At 36.7% G+C, this 23,080-nt stretch overlaps 8 protein-coding genes across 8 annotated transcripts; 3 read left to right on the top strand and 5 right to left on the bottom strand.

Annotated features, from left to right (window-relative positions):
• Positions 1–270: 270 nt before the first annotated feature.
• On the bottom strand, positions 271–1,788 carry BRETT_004052 (uncharacterized protein; the record flags this gene model as incomplete). Its single annotated transcript, XM_041282551.1, has 1 exon — positions 271–1,788. The coding sequence occupies one exon, from the start codon at positions 1,786–1,788 to the stop codon at positions 271–273; it is 1,518 nt and encodes a 505-aa protein (XP_041135327.1).
• A 1,151-nt stretch (positions 1,789–2,939) lies between these two features.
• Positions 2,940–4,553, bottom strand: BRETT_004051 (uncharacterized protein; the record flags this gene model as incomplete). Its single annotated transcript, XM_041282550.1, has 1 exon — positions 2,940–4,553. The coding sequence occupies one exon, from the start codon at positions 4,551–4,553 to the stop codon at positions 2,940–2,942; it is 1,614 nt and encodes a 537-aa protein (XP_041135326.1).
• A 750-nt stretch (positions 4,554–5,303) lies between these two features.
• BRETT_004050 (uncharacterized protein) lies at positions 5,304–6,381 on the top strand (the record flags this gene model as incomplete). Its single annotated transcript, XM_041282549.1, has 2 exons — positions 5,304–6,032; positions 6,064–6,381. 2 exons carry the CDS (start codon positions 5,304–5,306, stop codon positions 6,379–6,381), a joined length of 1,047 nt encoding a protein of 348 aa, XP_041135325.1.
• A 1,869-nt stretch (positions 6,382–8,250) lies between these two features.
• Positions 8,251–10,176, top strand: BRETT_004049 (uncharacterized protein; the record flags this gene model as incomplete). Its single annotated transcript, XM_041282548.1, has 1 exon — positions 8,251–10,176. The coding sequence occupies one exon, from the start codon at positions 8,251–8,253 to the stop codon at positions 10,174–10,176; it is 1,926 nt and encodes a 641-aa protein (XP_041135324.1).
• A 78-nt stretch (positions 10,177–10,254) lies between these two features.
• On the bottom strand, positions 10,255–11,928 carry BRETT_004048 (uncharacterized protein; the record flags this gene model as incomplete). The annotated part of the gene is made up of 1 exon (XM_041282547.1): positions 10,255–11,928. One exon carries the CDS (start codon positions 11,926–11,928, stop codon positions 10,255–10,257), a length of 1,674 nt encoding a protein of 557 aa, XP_041135323.1.
• A 718-nt stretch (positions 11,929–12,646) lies between these two features.
• BRETT_004047 (uncharacterized protein) lies at positions 12,647–14,314 on the top strand (the record flags this gene model as incomplete). Its single annotated transcript, XM_041282546.1, has 1 exon — positions 12,647–14,314. One exon carries the CDS (start codon positions 12,647–12,649, stop codon positions 14,312–14,314), a length of 1,668 nt encoding a protein of 555 aa, XP_041135322.1.
• Positions 14,315–17,408: 3,094 nt separating this feature from the next.
• On the bottom strand, positions 17,409–18,902 carry BRETT_004046 (uncharacterized protein; the record flags this gene model as incomplete). The annotated part of the gene is made up of 1 exon (XM_041282545.1): positions 17,409–18,902. One exon carries the CDS (start codon positions 18,900–18,902, stop codon positions 17,409–17,411), a length of 1,494 nt encoding a protein of 497 aa, XP_041135321.1.
• A 1,200-nt stretch (positions 18,903–20,102) lies between these two features.
• BRETT_004045 (uncharacterized protein) lies at positions 20,103–21,071 on the bottom strand (the record flags this gene model as incomplete). Its single annotated transcript, XM_041282544.1, has 1 exon — positions 20,103–21,071. One exon carries the CDS (start codon positions 21,069–21,071, stop codon positions 20,103–20,105), a length of 969 nt encoding a protein of 322 aa, XP_041135320.1.
• Between the last annotated feature and the right edge of the window lie 2,009 nt (positions 21,072–23,080).

Genomic DNA, 23,080 nt, shown 5'->3' with positions numbered 1-23,080 from the left:
AATGAGTAGACTCGCTCAAATTCGGGATGTTCTCTCCAATATAATGTGTCGGAAAACAAATTATGTGGTGTTCATTCCGGGATTAAATACATATAAAGTGAACAAAACTTGCACGGAAACTTGTATTTAAGTACATAATGTGCAATATGTAAGTTGTAGTGTTACAGATTGAAACCCAATTAATTGATAAAATGAAGGAGACACAAATATCTCACTGTTTCAATGTCAAAACATTTAAAAGCACTTGTCATTCGGTATGGTCATATTAGATTAATTGAGTTTAATATGTCCAATTTTTGCCAAATCCTTCTGGGAAAAAGCAAAATCAGCGTCTTCAGCTATAGTGATATCCTTAAACGTATTGGTGATCTTGGAAAGATCATCTTTCAACCCGTAGTTGTCCTTGGTAATGTCACTTGGATTCTTCCAGCGGAAAAGCTTTGTGTACTCATTATGCACATTATTGAGACGGTCAACAATAGTTTCACCCAAAACTGGAAGAAACTTGAAGCCATGTGCAGAGCCACCCGTTGCAACCAAAAGGTTAGTGACGGAAGGAACGTAATCAAGGACAAAGTCACTGTTTATTGCATCTGTATACCACAATAACTTTGAAACAATCTTTAGGTCTTCGCTTTTAGCAACATCCGGTGCAATTGCAAGAAGAGTATTTTTGGCCTCCTCAATCACAGACTTAGGGAGTCTATCATCACCAAACGTGACCGGAACAGAAACGTATTGGTCATTAATTTTGACGGGGTTTCTATACCGTCTTTGTCTAAGATTGAGCTTGAGAATACCCTCTTTACGGCTTGGTGGAAAGAATGCAAAGCCACCTTCCAAGGGAGCATGGCCATTTATCTGGTCAAATTCACTGGATGTGGTCTTCCACTGAATATGTGGGTACTGAGAGTATTTATCTATCAAATCCTGCCTGTTTTTAGGAATGATGAAATAGACAATATTAGCCAACGAAGCCTGAATACGATGGTTCAATTCTGGAACCAAGGATGCTGTCCATGGACCAGCTGCCGCGATTACAAGGTCTGATCTGTGTTCCTTTCCATCAGCAGTGATGATTCCTTCGGCTTTTGCACCCCTTTTAGAGCACCTACCTTTCACCAAAGACTTGAATGTTCCTTCCTTACCAAAGTGGAAAATGACATCATGCTTGTCAAGGAAAAGTTTCACGAGGTAGCAAGCCTTATCTGCTTTAATCATTCTCCCAACACCATCTATGTACCCTGTAATCCTTGGAGCGACATCTCTTGATTTCCAGTCCTTAATCACCTCCAAACCTTTGGACAATCCAAGCAACTTGGCGCTTAATCTTCTCTCGGGGGAGCTAATGTCAAATTGCGTTCCGTCAAGACCCAACTCTTTCAAGCCAGCAATGTTGAGTTTTTCCACGGAACTCACTTCTTCTTGGTCTCCGATACGGAGGCCAGTTGTATGTCTAATAAGCTCATAGTCTGTGTCCCAAAACTTGGCTTTGTCTTGATCTGAAAGGTTTCTCAAGTCGTCAGCCCACTTCAACCAAGTCTGCAAAGCCTTGGCAGACAACTTCCCGTACTTGTTGTTTCCATCGTTGTAAATTCGATAGAATTTGTTGATGTCTGCACTTGCACTGTCCGTGTGATGAAGTGGATTGTATTTACTTTTTTCAAGATCGTCCTTATCAAAGATCTCAATGTTCTTATATCCGTCATTGACCAAATTGTAGGCTGTGGAAAGTCCGAAAACTCCAGCTCCCACAATAATGATTTTTGATTCCTTAGTAATACCCATGATGCTATCTTATTCTTTTTGTTATATCTTTCTTGACCCTTTTGCCTTATTTGTTTTATATTTTTCCAAGCTTATCTAGTCTTATTCTTCTTCGAAGCACAGTTAAAAAAATGGCTGTGAGTAGTTTCTTTCATCCATCTAAAGAAATTCCGAACTATTTATTCTCCTACATAGTTTTTTAAGTTTATTCCTGTTTTTTTCAGTAATTATGCTCTACATAAGCAAAGAATAAGACATACCTAAGTTTATCCAAATAGTTTGAAACTGTGCATTTGGTAGGTGTGGCATACAGGCAAAGCCACATCTGCACAGACGAAGTGGTGAACTCCTGGCGGATTTTCATTTCCTAATTTTAATGGAGTGCTCTTTAAAAACTATTTCCACAATAAAATGGCTTTAAAATGAGACACATCCTGTGTAAATTACGCTAGCATAATGTTAAAACTGCTAGGGGCGAAGAGCTAGTCGAGCGCAAAAAAAAAAAGTGGCGCTTATTTCCGCTAAATGATTCCGTCGATTTCCTTATTGTGGATGACATGTTTCTGCCATTTAGACATATTGCATTAGTGTGTCTTTCATTCCATTTTGTCATATTCCAAATATGTCCAGATGGTCCCTGAAATGTCCTCAATGGGAGAGAGAGACTCCAGGATAACCACGATGTATTAAGGCTAGTCACTGGAGAATAGAGAATCCATATCAAAGAAAAATAGGATATCACCGGAAATATCTATATATTAGTTTCTAGGGTTTCCATGTAGTATAAGCCTATTTATCTAGTACTAATCAATAGTTGACTGTCGTTTGATAGTTATCTTTTATTAGTTAATCAGGGTAGAAATATAGTGAAGGAAGAGAAATTCTAATATAAAGAAATTTTCTCTGTTGGCGCTTCGCGAAAGTAGAGTGAATTCTCACAATTCACTCAGTAATAGTATAATTTGTACATTTTGTTTCAAGCAGTTGTAGTTCATAATTTTTTACTCAATAGCTCTATCATATTTTACTTTATTTATTTTATTTACTGTACTGTACTGAACTACCTTACCTTCACGAACTACAATCTTTCGTCATTCACCAAAAAAGCCATTATTCGGATTTGTAGACAGATAAATAAGGAAGTATACTTTTTTAAAAAACAAAAAGCAAGTTTACAAAGGATAAATAAAGTTTTTGTTCTCAAGGTCAGTAAGATCGAGCATCGAAATTTCAACCTCCTTTTTGTGTGTAGTTCCATTTTCTTCGGTAACATCAACGTAACCATACTGAGGAACCTCACCATTAGCAATAGCTGCCAACCTCTGCTTATTCCGGCGGTTAAGGATGTATCTGATAATAAGCAAGATAATTGGAGCGGTGAACCATGAGAATATGATCTGCATCAACCATGGAACAACATAACGTGGCTGGTAGCGCTTGTTCCACATCTGTGGACAGATAATGTTACTGATGGAGTAAGATATCATGAATAATGCTGTTCTAGTTAATCTCTTGGTGTAACCAGCAGCGGTAGCCTGTGCCAAAGAAAAGGCGAGTATGTAGGCGGTGCCGTTCGGACGGGTCATAAAAATTCCAGCCAAAATTCCTGGCTTATTATCCCAAGGGATTGTGATGGCAAGAATTGCTCCAATAAAGCAGATGGACATTAGGCCACAGGCTAAATAGATGGACTGCTTCCTAAAACGAGACATAAGAAGAGCCCCCACAATGGCACAGACTGTAGAAAATCCGTTTTGAACGACCATAAGAAGAGTGGTTGTGAGATGGTTGAAGCCTAACTGTGTGTATATTATGGATGCTTGGTAAGTAGTAGAATTCTCCAACATCTGTAAAAAGCAAAACAATACAAAGAGCCATGTAATTGGATCTTTAAGAGTCTCGATAAGCTGATATTTCTTGAATGTTTTCTGTTCGATTGATGATTTCGAGCTCTTCTTGACTCTTTGAATAATATGGATCCGCTCTTCAACAGTGAAAATCTTTGATGTGGCCGGGTTATCTGGATAGTAAAAGTAGCTGAACACGCAAACAATGTTGGAAACAATTCCCACCAGCAACCAGAACCATTTCCAGGGTCTCCAGATTTTGACAAATTGTAATCCATAAGCAATGAATCCAATTGGAACGTCAATTCCAAGACATGAAATCCAAAAGATCGGGTTTATGATCGCCTGCTCATCTAATGGGAAAAACATCGCCAAGGTGTGCTCCACTGCTGGAGTGATACCTGATTCTGTGAAACCCAAAAAGAATCGGACAGCCATAACTCCACTGTAGCTTTTAACTCCAAGCATACAATAGCCTAGCACAGACCACAGTGCAGTTGTGAGAACTATGAACTTTGACATTGGAATACGCTGAAAGAGATAATGCGATGGAATCTGCCCTAGAATGTAACCTACATAAAAGATGGTTAACACATTATTGTAGTCCGCAGAGTTCATTCCAGTATCGTCCCAAAGTCCCATCAAACTCGAATAGCTGATCGAGTCCTTATCAATAAACAATGTGGCATTCACCATGAAGCAGAGTGGCAGCACTGTAAGCCATAGCTTCCATTTCAATTTTTTCTCTCCTTCCTTAGTAAGTGGCTCAATTGTATCACCACTATGTGAAATGAGATCCAACGTCACATCTGCACCTTTTCTTTTGATTTCAAACTTGCTTTGTTCTTCTTCAGTCTCACTGGTATTTAACTGTTCTCCAACGACAAGTGTCTCAGACCTGGTATCTTTTTTGGTACTTTCTTCGTCGTTCGTAGTCATCACCGTTGTTTCGAGAAATAATAAAGTTTTGAGCCTGATCTTGAGACTTTTCAGTAGCAAGATACGAATAATCTTTTTTCAGTTTATCACTAAAGTTTTTTGATCCTCCCATTTATATACCCTGAAAAGTTTGATTCCAACCAATTGTCAACAATTTCAGGAAGATTTTTCGTCCCTGAATCATATTAACCACTTAAAGCATATACTAATATCCACAATAAATTATATTCAAGAAGCCCATTGCAAATTGCAAAATGTTCTACACATTTGAAACCCAAAGCCGTTTATTTGAGTTTGTAATCTTACATGCCAAATTAGGATGTGTGGCTTTATAATTTGGCCAAACCTTATATTCCGCAATCTCAGGCAAACCATTTTTTTTTTCACCCATTTTCTCTTGGAGCCCTGTACGGTAGATTTGTTTTCATTTAAAATATTCTTCACATAGTTCGTAAAGAAGATGGCAAAAGCAGGTGGCGGAGATGAATTTCCATTTTAGTAACTGACTGATATTTTCCACTATGGCTGTTTGTGCTTTCAACAATGTTTTGTACTTTCCGCTGGTTGAAACATCGTGCATGTTATCATTAACTAGCACACAAATAGTTGTGGATCCTCATATCCTATATAAGTGGATGGCCAATTTCTTTTTGGAGGTTGTAGTTCTACATTTATTTTGTAATTTCTCGATTTAACTTCAGGGTTTACATGCAATCCAAAAGTCAGTGAGAAGCACCACAGAATTTCAGAATGGCAGAATTAGACAAGATCAAACTCAAAGATAGCCATTTAGTAAACGGATATGAGTTTCCAGTGGCATATAAAGTGAAAAGCGAAGGTGAGCAAAGCATTTCAACTGAAGATGTTGCCCAATTGTTGAAGAATAAAGCCGAGGAAGGGTTTTTCAGGAATATTTTGGATAAGAACGGGGCCATTGTACTCAGATTAGGGAACATTGATCCGAACGTTATTTCCAAATACGTTGAGGCGATCGGATATGGAAGCAAGCTTGTCCCATTCGTCCAAAATGGATCTACTGCAGAGAGGACACAGATTACGAATGTTTTAACTACGGCCAACGAGGGACCAGGTGGGATTGAAATCTACCAACATAACGAGTTTTCACGGTTCAAGACATACCCAAGCACCCTCTTCTTTGCATGCACTGAATACACTGCCAAAGGTGGTGAAACACCAATTGTTCATGGAGCAGAAACTTTTGAAGACGTCAAGCGTAAGAATCCTACGTTCCTCAAGCGACTCGCCAGAAGGGGATTGCTATTTACCCAAATATGGGCTTACAAGAGCCCGAATAGAACTGGATGGCAGGATTATTATTCTTTTGGAAGAACAATTCAGCCTGAAGATACATTGGAGCAAAGAAAGAAGAAAGCTGGAAAAGTCTGTTTTGACCATATCAGCGAGGATTTCGAGTGGGATAAGGACAATAACCTCGATGTGAAGGAACACACAGAACCTGTTAAGCTTTACAATAACGGAGACAAAAAAGTATGGTGTTCTCTTCAACAGTATTCCAACATTTTACGGTGATATCAGAGATAAAAAGAATAGTTACGGTAAGACAACAGAGATATCATACGACGATAATGAAGAACCAATCTCGCATGAAGACCTGGATCTAATTCTTCAGAGTTCTTTAGACACTGAGTACAATCATAATTGGGTTCCAGGAGACTTGGCAATTATTAACAATTACCAAGTTAGTCATGGAAGAAAGCCATGGAGAGATGGTGAACGGAAAATTATTGTCAGTATGTGGGATACTCCAAACAAGCGAGACTTTTCTCGTTACCCTCCTGAGGCCTAAACTATGCAATTAGACTATATTATGTTATTTCAAATGATATTTATCTACGTTTATCTAAATGAATAAATTGACAAGGGGAAAATCTGGAGGAGCCCAAAGATAAATCAATAAAAATAAAAGCTCGTATGTAAATAATCCCGTTGACGCGCGCTTATCTGAGCCATATAATTTTTAAGGGGCATACTATTCGACAGTCGCGTCTACATATGACCGCGCCGCCTTGTTTATGCCAAGAAAACTGTCGAAACCTAAATATCAGTGACAGTCTTGCACGAGCGAATAGAATAAGGTTAATCACCATATATCTGCAAGATGAAATTCCTCAGTTGTTAGAATTATCTCGAATTCCAGTTAATTGATAAGCTCTATGATTGATAGCCTTGTAATTGTTATTTTGTCCTATCTGCTTGTTTCTCCAGTTGTGCCATAATATTCTCTCTGAAATATTTGCTAACTATATATTTGTTCACAAAATATATTTCGAATTTTACTAGAATATTTTCGCCCCTGAATGATTCCTCCTAGGAATTCCACCTATTCCGTGGACTATACAACTACATTGTCTCTCTCCGTGGGAAGCCCATCTCAGAGGGGTAGTTAAAATAGAAAAAAAAATTATCCAATTAACCAGAGCAAAAGCCGATTTTTCACAAAAATGGATTGGGTTTCAGAAATGTTGGAATATTCTACCATCAGCGGAATATTACAAAGACAATTGTTGTTAACCACACAACCTCGAGAAAATTTCTCTTTATTTACATCCTTGGACCAATTATATTTAAGGATTACTTTATCTTTTATTACTTTTATTGTATTTCACTGGTGTTAAAGCCATGCGAATTGCCCTTATTACTTTTTATATTACTTTGAACGGGTCATTACCCATATTTGGGATATGTGGCCTCTCCCCGAGTAAGAATATATAAGGGGTCTAGCAACACCCCTTGTATTTTCTCACTCTATTATTATTTTGTTACTATTTTACCTCTTTCTTTAGAGACTATCACCGCTATATATCTTAATATAAGCCACTATTCTATCAATATGCCTTCCAATCCTTCGGATAACTTATAATATACCCCCAAAGGCGGTAATACTACTGCCGAAACAGGTCAGGCTCCCTTTTTAGAGCCAAATACGAGTTATTCGGATTCCTCCGCGAATTCTATAACTCAACAAGAAACGCGACCTTTCCAAAAATGATGAAGAAAATTATCAAAAACGCAAGCACCGATTATTATTATTATGTGCTTATCAATATTACACATATTTACTCTTGTATACATTATCGGCCACCAATCCACTAATCCACTAACCAATAGAGTTTGTGAAACAAAAACCCAGTATTTCTACTGTATGATCAATAGTACCTTTGTCCAAAAAGAATACTATTAGTCAAAACACGAAATTTTAAAGAAGTTTGATCGTAAAAGAGATGACGCAACTAATGCAATGCTGTATTCCATTACAGATTTCTTATAGCGAACTATCTTAGATCTTCAAGATGATTTGATTAAAGAAAAACTATGACTTTTCTACAGCAAGGCAACCTATTTACGAACGGAAATGTAGATGGCATATCTTAAGGTGTAGTATTCATGATTCAAAACTATTTAATGGTACGTACTTGTCTATTAGTCAGTTGGTTTCTGTTGAAGCTGTAATTCTTCGAGCTGATCTTTCTCTTATCGCATCGTACTTCTGAATCGGGAAATCCGAAGTTTTCGCGAAAATGCGGCAGAAATCTTAATAAGCGATTGTCTGGTCTTATCTGTTGTACTCATTTATATATTTTGACACTTTCCGGTTAGTAATTTCTTTTCAACACGTAAGTTCCCTTCAATAAAAACATTATTATTCCTTAGCAAGATGGGAAATTTGAAACGGAGAAGGGCCCCAACTGTTGGAGGAAGAAGACGAACTGGATGTCTGTGTTGCAGAAAAAGAAGAATTAAGTGTGATGAAACCAAACCATCATGTTTAAAATGTATTAAGTCATCATATAAGTGTGTCTGGCCTACAAGAAAAAAATCACTTTCACACATAAATCAGTTTCAGCTTGAAAAGAATAGAAAGAGAGCAATAGGATTTGTCAATATTAATACAAAATCTGCAGTAACATATTCCTCGAATTCACCTTATAAAAGTGATGCTTACCGATCCTGGGTTCGTTTCACCAAAAATCCGAATTCCTACAAAGGAATTAATGGTAAGAGCCATGATACAAAGTTGATTGATGTGAAAAAAGAATCTGAATTTGATTTGCTATTCCGCAAATATCTTAGTGATGTTAATGGCCGTTACTTCAAGTTATATCTGAATTGTGGAAACTTTGGGACATACGTAATTGGTTCAAAAATGAATCATATAGAAATTAAACTTTTTGATGCTTTTTCTAGAGGTTTCCTTGTGGAAGTGACCCCATTGTTAGCTGATCATCATCTCCTTCCAGGATCGATTACTCTCCCCCTTGGAGTGAACAATCCCATATTAAGGCAAATATTTTATACTTGTGGTGCATTCTTTCTGTCATTAGGTGCTAAGGAATTCGTTCCCGTTTCTAAAGACTATTTAGCAAAAAGCATATTTATTGTCAATTGCTTTTTAAAAGACTTTCCGGTGTTTGGAAATGAAGACTGGCTTATGATAGTCTCGTTATGTTTCCATTTTGTATTACAGTTTCTCGGAGAAAGTATGCAAGGTAAAACGGCTAACATTTCCCTGTGCTTACGAACGATTTACATACTTGGAAGTAAAGTGAGAAAGCATGGAAAGAGAAGAAACTCTGGTGATTTTGTTGATATGACTAATTGGCTGTCAGAGCTTCAAAAGACAACACAATTTGCCCACTTAAATAGTCTCGGCCATGAAAACTGGGATTACAATTCACAGCTATCTCAGGTCAGAAGACTCATTAACAACATTGGATTAAAGTTAAACTTACAGTATGGTGCTCATGCTCATGACCTGAATTTTAAACCTGTTCGCTCACATCACAACCAACTAAATGATTTGCCATCTCTAACTTTGACTGAGTCAGGTTTCGTCAGTTGTATTCAAAAGACTGTGTCAGAAAGTTTTCTCTATAATTACACCATCAATCTTTTTGGATGTGGATCCAATATAATTGACAAGATTGCGTCGCCATTTGAGATTTTTGATCTATATAGAAACATTTTAGCTTACAGGGTTTCTAAATCATCTATTCCATGGATGAACAATCCAATTATGGGAGCCTCGTTGGATTCATTTGAAATAGCTGCAAAAACTAACTGGCTAGCTGCACACTTCCCCCTTGACGTCAATAACCAGAAAATAGCGGGTGAATTATTAAGAAATGCACAATTTTATTGTCAGCCACTCCTTCCATCGAAACCGCTAAATAATGAGCCAACAGAAGTGCTAAGTCGAATCACTGAAAGTTGTTATTTTGCAGATATGGTTGCCAAAGCATGTTTCATTTTTTTAAGCAAGCTTCTAAACCCTTCTTTAAAGAACAGTGATTCGTCAATACAGGCTGCTTTGAATCGATTTCTGGAAAATTTATCAAATATCACTATTCAAAGCCGGATATCGTCTATTTGTATTTGGCCAATGGTAGTTGCTGGGTCTGCGGCATTGAACATACAGCAAAAAAATTACCTACTATACAGACTTCGTAATTTTGAAGATTGCGTCCGATTTGGGGATATGAGGACAGCCTCTAGATACCTAGAGAGAATTTGGGATAGTTCAATTGGTCTGAACTCACTACTTGATTATCATATTAGGAAGACTCTTTTTGATTATGCTTAGAGGTCAGATTGTGTATACAAAGATAAACTTTTCAAGATTATAGAAAAAAAATATCTTCGGTAAAACATTCTTTTATTTTCATTGAATCACGCCCCTCTGCCGGTATTTTGCAACTAAATGCCAGTATTTTCCTTTGGTCATTTTCCTCCAATATAAACCTGTTCTCTCCATAAGAAAATAAGTTCCAATACATCCTAGGCAAATGAAAGCACAGGCAATATAAGTCGTCTGTATTCCACAATTATCAATAAACGGCGTAATACCATAATCCAAAGCGAAATTCATCACATTCCTGATGAGAATAACGACTGCCATTCCTGCCATTCCTGCCTCTGGGTAACAATCTAAGGCATATGTTATTGAAGAGGTAGCTCCAACAATACTCAAACCAGCCATTAACCCCATTCCAAATATCACACCAAACCAATTTATTCCATGAGCAGCGCCTACACCATAAATAATCAGAGAGGCAGGGCCAAGAATCATGAAAAGAAAGAGAACAGGCAACCTGTCCTCGGCTTGTGAAATGCCCTTATGCTTTTTTGCCTTTCTTATTTTAATCCAATCAATAGACCAACCAGCATAAGGATAAAAGAGAAGCACAAATATAACAGGACCAAGATATGCTAGACCAAGCATAGATGTGGAAAAATTGTATGGAGGTGCACTAAGGATAATGCTTTCAGTGGTATTTATGATAGAATAAAAAAATAAAGACACTCCGTATAGAAATCCCGACCATAGAATTGGAGGAAACCTGAACATATGGAGGATCATCAGGATATAGTCGAAGAAGTGATTTTTCTTTCGAGCACCACTTAAAAGTAATAACCTTGCCCAGTAGCCCTTACCTGCATGGTACTCAATTTCATGATTAGAAATTGCAGTAGACATATGTTTATCAAAATTAGTATCAGGAGAAACTGTACAGTTGATATCTTCATTCTTATTAGAAAATGTTGTACTTGCAAGTCGAATCCCTTCAGATTCAGTTACTTCACCTTCTAAACCAGGTTCTCTTTCATAATTTGTCTCCTCGATGAGGAAGAACATTGCAACTAAACACACAGCATCAAATATAACAGCAATTTTAACAGCCCATTTCCACCCAAGAGCTTCAGCCACAAATCCAGAAAGCATTGGTGCTATGAAGTTGGATGTTCCAAGGGAAACACTATAAATTCCAATATATGTACCTCTCTCATGTTCAAAAAATAAATCTGTAATTGTGTTCGACGGAAGTGATTCTATAGGAGCGTAAAAAAGGCCTGAAAGAATTTGAGATGCAATCCATTGACCATTTGAGTGAACGTATGGCATCCATAGACAGAATACAAGGTTTCCCAACATAGCCAATAAATAAGCTGGTCTTTTTCCAAACTGCTGAGCAAATGGAGTCATTAAAAATTGGCCTAACCCCAAAAAAAGAAAGTTATAGCCTGTTCCGTTGTTAAGATTATCTATGGTAACATTGGTGGATGGATCAGCAGCTATTGCCACTAACAATGGGTATATACAGCAAGATGCAACACCTCCTCCATAGCAGAATAGAATTAGGCAGAATACTTGAATAAGTTTTCTTCTGTGACTCCAGTTAAGTGGATCATTTAGATTGTTTGATGGATGTGGGATAAGCACAATTTCTTTCTTAACTGTTTCATTTAGTTCTGCTGGATTAATTTTAGTGTTAACTAAATGAGTTGTGCCAGGAATATCCTCGCAATTGATTCCTGAAGAGTTTAGCTCTGCCATTATATTATATTATATTCTTCTTCGCAATGTAAAGAATTTAATTGTTTAAAAGAAGCAAAAGATAGAAAATGTAATTCTTTGTGATCAAATACTCCTCTCATTTGGAGCTTATTATATACTTTTTGCAACGAAATAACTGTGTAGAATATATTTTTATCACGTCAAAAAGTAATGAAGATAAGTAGTGCTGATCAGTTTGATAACGATTATGATTGCTCACAAAGGTTCATTCTTTTCAGACGAAAAGCCTGACTTATTAGGAAAAGGTATTATTATGGATCACTCTTTCATTAGCCGCTGTATACAAAATTTCTTGTTTTAATATATCATTTTTTTGTTTTTGGGAAATAAACAATTGAATAGTCCACAAGCTTCCCAAGCGATAGGGCTATCGACAATTTTTTTTTTTTTTCAGCCCGATCATCATTAAATTCCACAACAATATAATTTTGCAAAAAAAAAAGATATCATTTCCTAATCGGTCCAGATTCTCGTCACCAGAAACGATAGGGCGATAAGCTGTTCGTTCCTAATAGTTCCTGATCAGGACACAATTTCGTCTCTTGACATCTTCCAAATTTCCGGACGTATTTAATTAGGTATCTATATAAGATGCCTGTTTGCTGATCTTGAGATAATGAGTAATCTGGTTCTACCCGGGTCTCTTTTCTAAACATGATAGGGTATTTTCAAAAATCTATCAAGGCCGCACAATATAATGTCAACAATTTTCAATGACTACACTGGAGATACCGGAAATCCAGCACTCTTTGAAACTTTTAAACCAAAAATTCAGGCCTATAAAAATGAGTTAGAGAAGTCAATCTTAAAGGAGTACAGAATTCCTGCAGAGTTGATTCCAAAAGAAGATGGAGCGGATGTCACTGGTATTCCAAAAAAAGTGCTCAGTGAAAAGGAGTATGAAATTACTGAATCTAGTGCTACCTCGTTGGTTAAAAGTATGGCTGATGGTTCATTGTCGGCCACTGATGTTTTCAAAGCTTTTGCCAGACGTGCAACTATAGCACATCAACTCACTAATTGTGCTATGCAACTATATATGGAAGAAGGCTTGGAGCGGGCGCACGAATTGGATAAATATTATAAACGAACTGGGAAGACTATTGGTCCATTACATGGACTTCCGGTTTCTTTGAAAGAACACTGTGGATATAAGGGTAAGATCACACATTCCTCCTTTGTCTCCCTTATTGATAACATTGACGATAAGTGGGCTTTAACCGTGGAAACATTAAAAAATTTGGGGGCTGTGTTTTTTATTAGAACTACCGAACCTCAATGTCTTCTTCATCTATGTTCATTCAATAATATAACCGGATACTGTTGCAATCCAAGAAACACTAGGCTAACTCCTGGTGGCTCCTCGTCTGGTGAAGGTGCTTTAGCAGCAATGCATGGTTCTGCTTTTGGATTGGGATCTGATATTGGTGGTTCGATCAGATGTCCTGCTGCGTTCTGTGGTGTCTGGGGTCTCCGTCCAACCCAAAAAAGAATCTCCACGAAAGACATTCCTCCGAAGGAATCTGGAGTTCAGGAAGGAGTTGTTGCAGTTCTTGGACCACTTGCGAGGTCTGCTGATGACATAAATCTCTTCATGAAATCCCTTATTTCTGCCAAGCCTTGGGAGAACGATGCCAACGTAATTCCTTTACCTTGGAGAGATGTTCCAAGTCCTGATATCTCTTCATTAACTATTGCAATATATTATGATGACGGTGTCTGTAAACCAACTCCTCCGGTTCTTCGAGGTCTTCATTATGCAGCTGAAAAATTAAAACATGCTGGAGCAACAATTGTGGAATGGAAGGCCATAGATGTCGAGAAGCTGATGAAAACAGTCGGAAACTTTTACAATGGTGATGGTGGGAGAGAACTTAGACTTGCACTTGCTGCCTCTGGAGAACCCGTTCATCCCCTCAGTAAAATTGCAATGTCCTATGGATGTGGGCCAGATGGGGTTACTGTTCCTGAATTTCMAAAATCTACTTTGATTAGAGATACATACAGAAATATATATGCTGATACAATGCAAAAGAACGGTATTGACTATATTCTAGCACCGGCATATGTTTCAGTCGCGCCAAAACTTGGAAAAGACCATTACATAGGTTATACCGGTCTTTGGAATATTCTTGACTTCCCTGGAATTGTTTTTCCAACTGGTCTTTCTTGCGATCCAAGCTTAGATACGGTAGACCGTTCATACAAACAAAGAAATGACGTTGAGGCATACGAATACAGCTTGTACGATGATTCTGAGTTATTCAACGGGGCTCCAATAAATTTGCAAATGATAGGAAGAAGATGGTTTGAAGAAGAGCTCGTTCAAGCTGGAAAAGTTGTCTGTGATTGTATATCCAAATAAAAACTTTATATAGTCGTACTACAAAAAAAATTTCTTAAACTTTTCTTTCTGCTTATTATGATTGTATAATGAAAGGTATAGATAGCTGATGAGATTTTAACGGGAAGTTGCTTTTGGGAGCTAGACCTTAGAGTTACAGTGCGTTGGTTGTCATTTAGTGTCCATCCTACCTTGGTTACCAATACCAGTTCTAAAGCATGTATAATAACTAGTGCTTTTACAAGCAAATAATATACTACAGAGTAACTACTCCGTAGCGCTTTTGCCATATCTTAAAGAGCATCAGTTAAGGCAATAACCCATCAAAATTGATCTAATATGCAGTTTTACTTCGCTTGTCTTCATACAGAGGTAATTGTATATTTGTATCTATCTAGTATGATTCTGCTTGATGAAAGCTGTGATCAATTCGTATGTTAACTGAGAATTTGTCGGATTTTCAACTATGGTGTGACGATGCATCTGTAATTTTTCCTTTTGGTGGTAGGCCACACTTTTGAACAATAAAGAAAAGCCACTTTTACATTCTTTACCAAAATCGATAAAGGGAAGAATAAAATGGTACCAGAACTCTCTCGGGGTTAAGAATGTGTCATCAATATGATTGGAAAGTCCGAGAAAAATTTGCGATAAGAATGGTCAGCATGGAAAGTATAGTACGAAATGTAAAACAATTAAATCACTGAACGATATCGTCTAGCTATAATCAGCAATGTAAATATAAATGGGATAAAAGCTGCTGTTGGAGAAAAAAAAAAGTTTACCTACCATCGGTAAGGTCACAAAATATAAATATATCATAATATTATTTCCAAAAATTTCTCCAGATATAGATAAAAGTGTCAGGCTTCACCTAATGACAATTAATTTAACAACGAAACGGCCCGCCCAAATCGAATTTTATTTTTTTCGCGAAAGGAATTTTAGCATCAGAATCAGCGCGCGAAAATATGGTCGAAAAATCACCATCCGATTCGATTTAAAGACGGCATTAATACAAAATAAAATATTTAGCATTAATCGGCAAATAGTTTGGGAGAAAAATGACGTATCACAATTCTGCTACAAAGCATCGATTAAGGAGACCTAGATGAAGTTCCAGATAATTGTGTAAATACTACTACTACAACATCTTCTGAAAGATACCACTGAAACAATAAATATATTTTTACCTACAATTGAATATGATGTTGATTCCCTTAGAAACGAATTACTTGAAAAATACAAGGATTTTCATATAATACCAGAAAGGTTCCATCGCAGAAAACTCATAAGGATAGTGATATACTCTTGTGTTTAAAGATACCTCTACATATAAGACAATGTTTGTTACGTTCTCATAAGCCTCACTCCTAATCCCTATGACTGGAACAACTTTCAAATAACTTGAATTATTGATAGGTTGATTAGGCATCATTTCTTCGCTATAATATATATCTTACCCTCTAGTCTGGCTAATTTCTTCCCTTCCCCCTTTTCTCTCAACAAATTACACATAAAATAAGGTTGGACAATTCATCCAACCTGGATACAGATATCATAAATAACGAATGTTTTGTGTTTTGTGTTGCCACAACCCCGATACCTCTTTTTTCTTTTTTTACCTTGATATTTGGCATTGTTTTGCTGAGATACAAACACTATTGTCTTTCTTCTCCATCTCCTCTTTTGTGTGGGGAAGACAGAAAAAAAAGTTTTTTTATTCAATAATTGATTACAATTAAAATTTTCATACATTATTTTCCTTCGGTTGAAGAAATTTATTCCAGTGAAGATTCCCTTCAGGGATTACAACCAAAATTAAACTAAAAGATTTTCCGATAATTTCAAGATTGTAAAAGTTCTTGCGGTCATAGGAATTAGAAGTCATATGATGGCGTAACGAATACCCAAAAGTTGTTACAGTCATAGAAATTAATAGCTTTTGGTGATGAATTGGCAAGCAATATTCTATGGGCGGAGACTTCTCAACTCAGATGTAGTTAAAAACTGATAGAATTTGATGAAGGACTCTATTAGTAATGCAACTTTTACGAATGCGTTGAACCCAATATGATTTTTGATTATGTTAACCACTAGTAACAATGGAGGACTAGTAATGTTTGATCCAGATGTCAGGAACAAAATTTTTAATAACAGAATACCGTAATGTAACGTTGGGCTTCTAAACTTAAACAAGTACCAGTATTGTTTGTTATCGATATCGCTATCGTTCTTATACGTTTTTCTGTTATTTCACATTGTTTTCTTTTTCTTTCTTCCTTTAATATGTTAACAATTTCTCACATAATGTGCGAACTTCCTCAATTATAAGAAAAGATAAATTAATGAAATTTTAGAGTCCACAATGTGACATTTTTTATTTGGGATTTCTTTCACGTTGTTTATGCACACAATATGTGTCACCCAATGCATCCAGTAAAGCCTAATTGATGTTAACTAATTCAGTTCTAAACATCTGATTTTTAACTATTGTATCTAAGTTAAGATGTCTCTGAATATGAAGCATCGTTTGCTACGTCACCATAAGCCTAGCTTCCGATACTTTTTTTTAGAAAAGCGTTCATATTTTGCTGATTTGTTTAATTTGTGACGCCAATTACTTTATGAAGTTTTTGCTAACTTGTAAATTGAGTGATTTTAACGAATGGAGAAAGATATAAGGGGAAATAGATAAAGAGGAAGGTATAAAAGAACTACGAAAAAAGATAATTGCATATGTTCAAATACGTTTAATCCTTATGTGGGAGGTTCTCTTGAAAAAGCACAAGGCATGGTAGTTTAATATAGATGCTATTATCGACGAATATATTACACATCTATTCATACACCATATTCCTTTTTTGCATTTCAAAAATTTACATTCAGAATATGTTTATTATACTTCTAGTCCAGGTAAACAGAAAGAAATAAGCGAAGAGACATATAGCATTTCATAAATTACAGTATCCACATATTTATAGCAGCTGAAATTCTAGGATCTTGATTTTTCTAATGGATTTAGTTGATTTCATCAAAGTAAAAGTATATAACACCCGTTGATGTCCTTTGCATAACCAGAAAAATATAATCTAATCATTAGTGAGTAATATTATTATGCCTTTCGTGCTTTCTTCCAGTCACAGATTTGAAGAACGACAGTTATGACAAAGCAAAGGGCCATGACTGCTGCCATGAATATGGAGGATCCCGCCATATTTATAGAGTCAAACATATGTGGCAAGTATATTGAACTTGCAAAACTGAAGATAAGTCTAAAGAACATGTAGAACAATCCAATTAAGACTGAATCTTGGGGCTGGCAGTCATTAGCATACGTAATGGTGACGGTAAGAACTATATCTGCACCCGCGGCGGAGATACCAGAGCCGATAAGTGGGCGAATAGTCCAATGACCTTCCTTGGAGTTCTTCAAGTAGATACCCCAGATCAAAACACCGAGTATAGCACACACATAACCCAGATAAGTTAAAATAAATCTATCCGCTGGAACCCTAACTCCCCCACGCCTTGCTTGACATTTCATCATAAAAACATCAGATCCCTTACCAGCTATCATCTCACCAATAAAGCATCCAATCATGATAGGAATGTATTGTAAGGACATTGATTGTGAGTCTAGATGGAATAATGGCTGGAAGATAGATGGCGTCTCCACAATGAAGACAATGTTTGCATAAACAAAAACAATACAAGTTGTGAATGTCATAAGAACATTTCTCATATACTTAGCCATAGTGAATGGAGCCAAGAAAACACGAAGGGACACCTCCTTTTCAGGATTCTTGCAAAATCCTAGCTTTCCAAAAATGCCCTTCGCGTTATGGTTAACCTTTCCAGGGAAGTAAAGTGTATCCTCTGTAAATATCCATCCAATTGTTTGAATGAAGTTCACAACTGCGTAAATCCAGTATATCCATTTGAATCCAATATGTTGAACAACAAAACCCATTAAGAATGGACCCATAGGACTTCCCATAATAAGAATCATAGACCAGACACCATTCATTGCACCTCTATCCTTTCCAAAGTACATTGCAGCAACAAATGCTGGACCAACTGTAGATATTGGTGACAAGCATAATCCGTTTAAAACTCTGGTAGCCATCTGAGCTCCATAGGTGTTACAAAATCCTCCTGCAATGTTGGTAACCAAGGCACCAAAACTACCGATGATAAAGAATGGCTTTCTTCCATACTTCTCCATCAAAGGTGTGAAAAACAATGGACAAACACCAAGTAAAGCTAACTGCGCCGTAGTCAAGTATGAGGTCATTGTCATAGAGGTACCATATTTTGCGGCCATTACTGAGTATGCAGGAGAAAGTCCAGCAGACATAAATGTTTGCACAAACATCTGAAAGGCCATCATAAAGAAATTGAATCTTTTCTTTCCCTTAGACCAGTTTAGAGGCTCGTTGGGGTCCTCTGTTGGTAGAGGATCCAAGTGATAGGTACCATGAATTTTCAATAGAAAATTCTTATGGGATTCAGAGATACTTTTTTCATCAACTTCATCTGATGAAATCCCTTTTTCGAAATTGATATTTTCTTTGAGTGATGACTGTTCTGTCTTTTCTTCAGTCATATCTTTCTTACTTAATTAATGTTTAGTGAAAATACCAAGTGAATTTATCCTACAGAATTAAGATGTTATATCCAATGCTAATCAAATCCCCTTGTACAGTTATATACTAGCTGATGAAGAATTTCACCGTACCATCTAACGGAATTTTGTAGTCCTCTGATACACATTTTAAACGATTCCTCTCAAAAAGATGTGCTGGTAAAGTAAAACAGCCAGAAAACCGGTCACCTGTTTGTTACTAGAAATGAGTCTCTCATCGAGTTACTGAGGTCCAGCTTGGTTGCTCTGTGAGATAGACTACCGGCGTCACTAATTAAAAAAAAAAAGAGAACAATAATAATGTAAAGAAAAATGATAAAGTTCGAAGAGGAAAGAGACGAAACTTTCCTATTGTTCTATTTCTAGGGAATTTATCACTCCCAGACGCACAGAAATTCGGTGCAATGAATCTCTGAAGTTTGTGGTCCTCTTTTTTATAAGGATTCCGATTAACACTTCTATTTTTAGAAGTAATTATTCTTGCCGGTTTCAGCCAAAGTGACCTCCGAGGTAGGAAAAAAAAATTTTCGGGAGAACATACGTTTGCGGATCGTAACCGTTAAAACAGCCCAATATTATCTCTATTGTTTTAAGGCAAGGATTGGAACCGACCGCAACAATAAACCTCGCGTAGCCAGATGCCGAGTACTGAAGAATAATGAATTATTTTTTTTCTTTAATTTCGATTATGTATCTTTAATCAAGAGATATGATTATTGTTACTTTTACACAAGATCTAATGTAGTTCATCCTGTAATATGCAGTGCAATTTAATATCCAAGTCCGAAAATGGAGTTCTATTAGGTGCCAAATATTAGGATCACGTGGTAAGAATAAGCAAAGCACGGAGTTCATCAAAACACAGAATCCAGCACCCACGGAGTTCGCGAATGGTTGTTAGTCAGTTGCCAACATTCACATCGGAGAGACAATAGTACAGTATGAACTAGTTATCGCAATGGCTTTCTTTCATATTTAATTTTGCCGTCTAGACGTGTGAGGAAACAAGGAATATTCTTATTGAAGATATGAAAAGAAAAAGGAGTGAAAATTCAAAAACTAAAAAGAAGTATGAGGGAAAATAAGAGAAGGCGTGCGTAGCCTTTGACCATCTCTTTTGGGTTCGCATTTAACTAATGATCATTAAAAAATCATTTAGATCTATTTATGATTGTATTTTTTGTCTGCATCCGATCCTCTCCAAGCAAAAGAGCATGGCTCAAGAAGCTCCTTAGGGTCAGTAGGTTCACGACCAGTAAGCTTTTTAATGGCATCGGATTTCACAGCCATCAAGCCCTTTCCAATAGAACCTTCATTTGTAACCAAGTCATTACTACACCACATTAAAGGAGAACCTGAGGTGTAAACTTCACTTGAACGATGAAGTCCTCTGGCATCAAGATAATCGTAGAATTCTTCGTCATCCACTTTCTTGAATGTGAATGGGATTCCTGAGTATGAAGCAATCAATTCACAAATTTCCTTCTCGTTAATAAGTTTTCCACAAAGATCATAAGCAGTGTTTGGTTCTCCTTTACCGAGAAGTAGGGCGGCTGCACATCTTGCACTATCGTCTTTGGCAACAAAGTTTGCTTTACCCTCACCTGCATTTGTAACCCATTCCAAGTCTGAACTCATTGCCAATTTGATAGCATTGATAAAGGAGTTCTCCAAGAAAAGATTGTTTCTCATTATATTGTAGTTAAGGCCAGAGAGCTTGAGATAAGCCTCACTGAATGTATGATCTGGCATGACATACTGGTCATATCCTTGACGATTTGCACCCACCTGCGATGTGTAGGTAATATGTTTAATATGGGCATCCACGGCAGCGTCAAACATATTTCTATGCTGGATCTGTCTTGGTAGTCCAATGTATGTTCCACAAACCATCCAAACACGGTCAACTTTGTTATCAACAAAGCTTTTGGTGATCTGGGCTCTGTCTCTATAATCCATCTTTATCAAGGTAACTCCCTCAGCCTTCCACTCCTCCCTCTTAGCCTCATCAATTTTTTCTGGGAAAGGAGTACTGAACACCAGCTGAGATCCAGAAACAGCCCTAAGCATATTCTTTGCAACCCTGCTTCCCAAATTTCCGTCAACACCCGTAACAAGATAACGTGTCATTTTAATTTTTTGATTTCTATAAGGTTAAGTTCTTGGTTATGGAGTACATAAACGAAAGTAACTAATATTTGTTAACCGTAGTAATGAATCTAGCGGGCACCCTTATATATGTATATAAGAATCAACTCATGTAACTTGGAAGCCATCGTAGTAAAAGAAGACATCCGAACTTGTGAGCTCCAACATCAAAAGCTTGATTTATCATGTAAACGGAAACCGAATTTCCGGGAACTATGAATCTATCTTTAGAATATCAGCAGAAATAGGTATCATATCTATAATACTATAAAAATCCGTATTAATGGAGCTAGATTATTTTTCTTTAAATGTGGCCTATCTTTTTCTGCGCTATTTTGGGATAAATGTATCAGGCTATCGGGCATTGTAAAGAGATACAGCACTCCTAACGTTACAACTACCAGATAAAGCATAAGTCCGAATTCCGAATACAAAAATAGTACCTTTTTTGTTGTAGACCCCATGAATAGAGGACCGCAAGAGAAAAAGGTATATGCATACGGAGGCCTAAATTTCATCATACATTGAAAATGAGCACTGTATCTGGTTGTCATCATTTGCCGAAAAACAATAAGAAATTGATCTAATTTTTTCGCAAAGATATCTATTATTCGGAACTCGAATTTCCGCATGTAATTTTTGCACCCGTCTGCACATGTTTACGATGACCTCAGCTGATTTTACTTGAAAAGCGGGGGAAAAAAAATGGGGTTTACCACTGGGTTGCATTGTTCATGCGCGCTAATATCTCGTTGAGTTACGTAATCTAGAGTACGAATTTGGTGAACTGTTGCGAAGCTGATTTGTATGGTTTTGGTCTTTAATAAGGATTGGAGACGAAAGCGAGAACAGTTCGTTAAATGAAAAGATGGCTGAGAAAACTGTATGGTATTTCTTCTTTTGTTGATCTTATGTTGAATAAGTAATCAAGCAATGGTTTTTGAGAAACTCGGGAAACGATCAGTTAAAAAGTTGTTTGTTTATAGTTAAGGTCTTTCCCTCTGCTGCGCAGAAGAAATATGCATGATGTAAACCATCATGTGTAATAATGAAAGTTAACAAAGTTAAGCAAGCTATTAGGAAACCAACTTACTGATATTGTTTCTACTGCATATTATTAGTATTAGCTGCTTAATTACGTAATTAGGATATAAAGATAGCTTTCAATAAATGTCGGATTGCATCTGATTCCCCCGATTTCAAAAAAACTTGTCTGGACCAAAGTATTAGGGACAATTTGCAGGAAAGAATAGAAAATTAATCACTATATATCGGTAACATGAAATTCCCCATTTGCTAGAGTATCTCAAGATCTAGTTAATCGATGAGCTCACTGATAGATAACCTTGTTATTATCTTATCTACTTGCCTCACCATTTTCCCCTTAATATTCTCCGTGGAATATTTGCTTCCTATATATTTAATCACCAAACATACCTAGAATCTTTCTAGAATATTTGTGCCACTGAATAATTCCTCATAAGAATCTTACCCACACCACGGGCTATATAATTACATTATCTCTCTTCGTGTGATTTCTCTGAACACTCCATCTGATATAGAATATTGTAAGTGTAATATTTAGAGTGATTTGGTTTTAGTTTGGGCGTCGAATACTTTATCAAGTTTCCCGTTATAACTAATACATTGTATGTTTTTGTGTTTTTAAACATAAAGAAAGAAGAAGCATAAAAGTAAAATAAACTAAGAAAGAAGGTAAAATGAACTTAATAAGAAGGGAAAATGCACATGCATGAATACCTTTAATCCTTGCAAGCGGGGTTTTCTTGGCATAAACTGGGTGGAAAAGTTTAAGGTAGACGTGACTGTGGACGCATATATTACATTAAGGGATAAGAATATTATTATTTACAAATGATCATGTCATACATAACCACCTAAACGTATCTAAAACTAAGTATCACATGCATTAGTATCAATTGAACATATATACGGTTCCCAATACGACTATTTAATGAAATTGGAAGCTT

The sequence above is a fragment of the Brettanomyces bruxellensis genome, chromosome 5, assembly GCF_011074885.1.
Source record: "Brettanomyces bruxellensis chromosome 5, complete sequence".
In the NCBI taxonomy this organism is placed as follows: domain Eukaryota; kingdom Fungi; phylum Ascomycota; class Pichiomycetes; order Pichiales; family Pichiaceae; genus Brettanomyces; species Brettanomyces bruxellensis.
This window is presented reverse-complemented; position numbering and strand designations above follow the sequence as displayed.